Source organism: Uranotaenia lowii, chromosome 2 (genome assembly GCF_029784155.1).
Source record: "Uranotaenia lowii strain MFRU-FL chromosome 2, ASM2978415v1, whole genome shotgun sequence".
In the NCBI taxonomy this organism is placed as follows: domain Eukaryota; kingdom Metazoa; phylum Arthropoda; class Insecta; order Diptera; family Culicidae; genus Uranotaenia; species Uranotaenia lowii.
In genome coordinates, this window is record NC_073692.1 from 424,175,927 (window position 1) to 424,182,103 (window position 6,177).

At 36.6% G+C, this 6,177-nt stretch overlaps 1 protein-coding gene across 1 annotated transcript in view; it reads right to left on the minus strand.

Moving 5' to 3' along the window:
* Positions 1-332: 332 nt before the first annotated feature.
* LOC129743481 (uncharacterized) overlaps positions 333-6,177 on the minus strand; it is a 7,841-nt gene continuing 1,996 nt past the window's right edge. Inside the window, exon 2 of the mRNA XM_055735515.1 lies at positions 333-393. Coding sequence (XP_055591490.1) covers positions 333-393 — 61 coding nt within the window. The remainder of the gene's footprint in view (positions 394-6,177) is intronic.

Sequence of the window (6,177 nt, forward strand, 5' to 3'; positions counted from 1 at the left end):
ACGCCACTGCTCACACAACAGTCAGTTTGCTGATGGATTTGTGATTGGTAGCCTTCTGGGAAGCTGCAGGAAATTTTGGTATTTTTTTTCAATGTGCAGAATTGTTTTTTGAATGGTTACTTGTCTAAACCTAAACCTAAACCTACATAAAACGGTGGAATTTCGAAAAATAATTTTGGAGTTTCGTCAATCTGAATATTTGGGGTCAATCATTTAAAAATTGTTATCAACCCAGAGAGTACAATAAGTACGAAAAGCAATTAACAAATACAAGATTACCTACCATTCCACATTAGGTTAATAATGTTGACAAAGCCGGCATAGTCATCTGATTAACATGGACGCATCGATCGATTCCGGTTGATGAGGTTGATTACCTTACGGTCCAGAGATCTACGGAAAATAAAAACACAGGTAATTGTTGTTCAGTGTATTATTGTTTATATTAAAACAAAGGCAATTCAATCAAGTTCCAAATAAAAAACATATTCTGTTGCATTTAAGATATGATGTTAGAAAAAAAGATAAAAAATAACGCAAAAAAAGTTTATCCACCCCTCTGGCTCACATAGCTTTAGTACTTCGTGTGACCTCCTTTGGCTTCAATAACTGCTTGACAACGTCATGGCATCGATTCAACAAGCTTAGCAGTTGTTTCCGGGTTGATTTTATCTCATTCAGTTGAGATTACCTGCCGCAATTGCTGGATACTTATTGGTTTTTGCTCCTGAATCTTAATTTTCAAAATTGACCAGAGATGCTCGATCGGATTAAGGTCGGGAGACTGAGCTGCCCACTCCATAACCTTGATACGCTTTTTTTTTTAACCATTGCGAAACCAGCTTTGAGGTGTGTTTCGGATCTTCGTCTTGTTGGAACGTATATCTGCGCCCCAACTTTAGCTTTTGTGCAGACGCTGGTAGTTTCCGCTTCAAAATATCCAAATAAACCTCCTTGGTCATGACTCCATCGATGAATTCAAGTTCTCCAACACCGGATGTAGCCATAGACACAGAGAACCAGAGATCGGGCTGGAGCCCCAACCGTGTGTAAAACTACCAACCGTGATTTCAAAATAAACGACGCCATTTTACAACTTAGCTAAGAGCCACCAGATGTCGTTACTGGTACTTTTATTTGAAAATTCGGGCAGTATTCTTTTTTCTTTCACAAAATTGTCATCTCGGTAGGATTGATGAAAAATTTGCGCATGGTGTTATCGGATATCTGTAATAAGTATAATAGAAGGGGGGAATATTTGAACAATTTATAAAATTTTGATATCGAGTTGCTTTTAATCATTTTTTGCTATTCCCTTAGGATTCTTAGGTTTCTTAGGTGTTCGGGTCCATGCAATTACTTTGCTCTGTCTAAGAGGCCAAATTAAATACTAAGAAGCTATTCCAATTTTCGAATATTTTCGGAAGTAGGTACTGAAGTTCTATCCTGGCAGAAATGACGCGATGTTTACATGCTAGAATTTCGCAATGTTAATAAGATTTGAAATGCTTCGTTATAAGTGAAATTTGGTTAAAAAAAGCAAGCAGATCCTGCTGCAAATTTCATTATGTTGCTTTTTCAACACCCAAAAAAAAAAGAAAACTAGATGAACTCTGTTTTGGTGCGACCTGGAAGTAAATTTTGGGTTATTTATGTTCTGAGTGTTCTCAACTGTTGACAGAAAAAATTGACAACAACAACTGAGCCACTTAGCTAAGAGCCACTAGATGGTGCTGTTTTTAGGGCAATTTTAACGGCCACCGTGTCAAAACTTTTTATAGATATATACATATCTATTATATAAAATTCTCTTGTAACGGTGTTTGTAGTACTACTCCTCTGAAATGACCGAAACGATTGTAATTAAATTATTTTAAGAATATTCTGTAGGCATGCGAATCGGTTTATATCGAATAAAAATAACAGAAAGTCGCATAAATTGTCCATAATTATTAAATTTGTGGTTATTTGAATAAAATTTAAGTCATGGCATCCATTTTTTCGAGATTTTCTTTACTTTGGGCGCCGGGCGGGCGGTTTGTTTTTCGTCTCCATGGACGAGGCGCCCCGAGCCAACGTCGTGAGAGGATAGTAACCATGGCATAGCATACTGATTAGTGGGAACATTTGGGCGCCTATTTCTCTACCAAGCATACTTTCAATGCACGTGGTGGCGATATGAAGCCTAGATGTGTTTTTTTTCCTTCTAGATTCCTAGTGTACCTTGGCAGAAAATTCTTTCGGAAAATGAATTCCCTCAGTTTTGGTCAATAAAAATAGGTTTATTCCACTGAAACCTTGCACTTATGCAGAATTCAGTCCTATCTTATTTAATTCAAAGAAAAGGCTCTTCATCAGTTCATGTGTCGGATCGGATTTTTTGATCTTCTTTAACTTTAAATGGCGCCTGATAAAACTTCAGTTAAGTACATTTTTACATGATAAACAAAATATTTCCGATCTACCTCGTAGAGAATATCTTATTCATATTTCTGTTATCAATATGATTCAAAAATAACCTTGTAGGCGAAATGGGTTAAATAATTGTATGTAAATTCTATATGTTTTGTATTTTTTTTTTCAATTGTCCGCAAAGAGACATATACCATTATATCTTTAGCATCAGAACTAAATTTATATTTTTTAGACAACAAATGCTACCTACATTAACACGAACTAAACATGGGATTATTTTTGCAAATCTTTCAATTGGTTTTGATTCGATTGATAAAATACCAATCCGTGTCACATCTAGGCGTCAATTATTTCCATGTGCTGTGTACAATTAAGCAGGCTTCATTTTGCTCATCTTGCCCAAAAGGAGACAGTGAACTTTCTCGCTCCTAATAATTGTGAGGAGATTTTAAATGAGCATTTTATCATCTGCTGCTGAGAGAGCCAAGAGAATTTTTTTCTCTAACGAATGATCACTCTTCTACTGTCAGAGCACTGTTGGTTTGTGACTCTGGAAACACCTCATCAGCGCTACGTGTGATCAGTGAAATGAATTGCTCAGTGAAGGCAAGGGCATAGTTTTACTATTCTCATCGCTCCTAAGAGAAAAAGAAATGCAAATCGCATATGAAATTTGGCCGTTTCACCAAATCACGTGGACAGCTTTAATGTGCGATTGAACCGTCCTCTTCCTATATGAAATTATGGAACATTGGCCCCAGCAAGTGCTGAAATAAACCACAACCGAAGCGTCCACCTCTGTTCGGTCGTTGATTTCTCAGCCAGTAACTGAGAAGCTGATGAACATTTCTCCCTTCGAGAACGAAATTGGGTGACTGCGTTTTTGAAATGCTCTGCAACAAAACGTGGGCTTCTTGATCGGTTTAAGTGTGAGAAAGCATGTTTCTCTTAGGCGTTTGACAAGCAAATGAGAAAAAGTGAGCAAAAATCAAGAGAATCGAAGAAGCCTGCAATTAAGCAAGAAAAAACCCATCTAGGTTGCATATCGCCCCCACGTGCATAAGAAATATAGGTACTTGGTTGAGAAATTGAATTTTTCCAGCGATCAATGAACAGTATGTTTTGGTTACTATTCACTTGCGATGACGTTTGCTCGACCAGAGAGACGAAACCCTCGAAGAAAAGAAAATCTTTAAAAATGGATGCCACGACTTTCAATTTCAGATTTTGACAAAAAAAAATGTAAATGTTTTTATTCCATCGGCAAAATGTCAATCTGGGTCACATCTAGGCGTCATTCATAACCATGTGCTGTACAAATGAGCTAGGAATCAAGTAGAAAAAAATCACATCAAGGCTTCATATCGCCACACCTTGCATTGAAAATATGCTTGGTTGAGAAATACGCGCCAAAATATTCTCACTGATCAGTATGCTATGCCATGGTTACTATCCTCTCGTGACGTTGAGTCGCGACGCCTCGACCATGGAGACGAAAAACAAACCGCCCAATGGAAAAAAAATCTCGAGAAAATGGATGTCATGACTTTAATTTGATTCGAAAAACTACAAATTTTGTATGGGAGCCACCCCTCCCTTAAGTCGGATGGGGTTGTAACTATTATAGAAACCACCGCCGGCCCCAAAAACCCTAAGATGCCTATTTTGACGATGATCGGTTCAGTAGTTTCCGAGTCTATAGGGAACAGACAGACAGACAAACATTCACTAGCTGATCCCATACGAACTCCGTTTCGCTTTGAACTTGGAATACATATATCATGAACAGTTCGTATGAAAGTCAATTGCCGAAAATTTTCCAGATACACTTCGGAATTCATTGTTAAGTAATAATTGCAAAAATATTGGACGATTACTTTTTCTGTCGTCTGCTACTAAATTTGAAATTAGGTAACATCTGACCGTGCCAAAAAGTTGAACCCCTTTCGGTGGCCTCTTATACAGTCTTTTTGATATCTGAAATTGATTACCATTCCCTCAAAACTCCCGTTTGCAAATTTTCAAAGCAATCCATTGCATAATAACGTCAATATTACCAAAAACAGTGAAAAAGTAATTAATATGGACGACCCCTTTCGTCGACCCCTAGCAAAACATTTGACATCTGAAATCGATTGCCCGTCCCCGAAAACTACCGTGTGCAAATTTCCATTACAATCTGATGTCAAATAACGACAATATTGCAAAAATATTGAAAGGTTAATATGGACGACCCCCTTTGCCGGCTCCTTACACTGAATTTAATACCTGAAATCCATTGCTCGTCCCTCAAAACTCTCGTGTACCAATTTTCATCTAAATCCAATGTATAATAACGACAATATCGCATTAAAAGTTAACTATTCACTGGACGACCCCCTTGGCCGACCCCTGTTTTTAATTTTGATAAGTGAAATTAATTGTTTGTCCCTAATAACTCCTATGTGCAAATTTTCATTCCAATCCGATCACTAAGATATTGAAAAGTTTATATGGATGACCCCTTTTGACGGCCCCTTACATTGAATTTGATACCTCAAATCGATTGCACGTCACTCAAAACTATCGTGTACCAATTTTCAGCTGAATACGATGTATGATAACGTCAATATCGCAAAAACAGCGAATAGTTAATATGGACGACCCCTTTGGCTGACCCCTTACACACACCTTGATACCTGAAATCAATTGCCCAACTCTCAAAACATTCATGTGCAAATTTTCAACACGATCCGACGAAAAGTAACTTCAATATCGCGAAAACAATATTTGTCTTGTATGGACGACCCCCTTCAGAAGGGGTCATCGGAAATCTGAAAACATTTTTCATCCTTCCTGAGCCTAATGAGCATCCATGCCAAATTTCAGACCTCTAGCTCTTAAGACGGCTGAGTCTATAGAGGACAAACAAACAAACAAACAAACAAACATACAGAAATTGCTTTTTATTTATATAGATGTCCGCTGTTTTAGTCAACCTCACTGGTGCAGTTAATAAAACTGTTCAATTGTTAAATCTTGTTACTAAGCCACTGACTTGTTTTTCAAAACTCACAGCACAAAAACGCTGTAAGTATTCGGTAAGATATGAAAAGACGAATCTATTCAGCAAACCTTATTAAATTAAATATAATGATTAGCAATCTATATTTTATTTGTCTAGATACTTGCTTATTTGTGTTTAAAATGTTAATTTGTTTTAGATTTTTGTTTGATTCACGTCTTTAAATTGATATTTTAATGGAATTTCAATAATAGTTTCAAAATTATTAAGACGTAGTTAAAACCATAAAACCAGAAATGCTCATTTGAGTAAGTTGAAATCATATCAACGGATTCATATTTGACTGAATAAATAAAGTGCGATATTCAAAATTCAATTGATTATGGATTTCTAATCTGATGAAAATAAACAAATGGGCATTCCATATCCCCAACTAGATAAATAAACGTAAATTCAACTTCATTCCAGTGAAAAAAAAACATTTGTCTGCGTTTTGCCTTAGACTAAGCCAGCCACAAACAGATGTACAGAATTTTTTGAATATTTTTTTTTTTAATTGTCTTCAACATTATTTATATGCTGCTGAATTCTCTTCATCTATATCTTCAACATTTTTCCTGCCACAGTCTTTATTTTTCCCAATCACTCAAAAAATGTTGGCCAATTTTTTTGAAAATTTATAAACTCACCCCCCTTAAGAACATTCTCTAGATCCGCGCCTGTCTTCCGGTCAGTTCGCGAAGCTGTTGCTCGCTTTC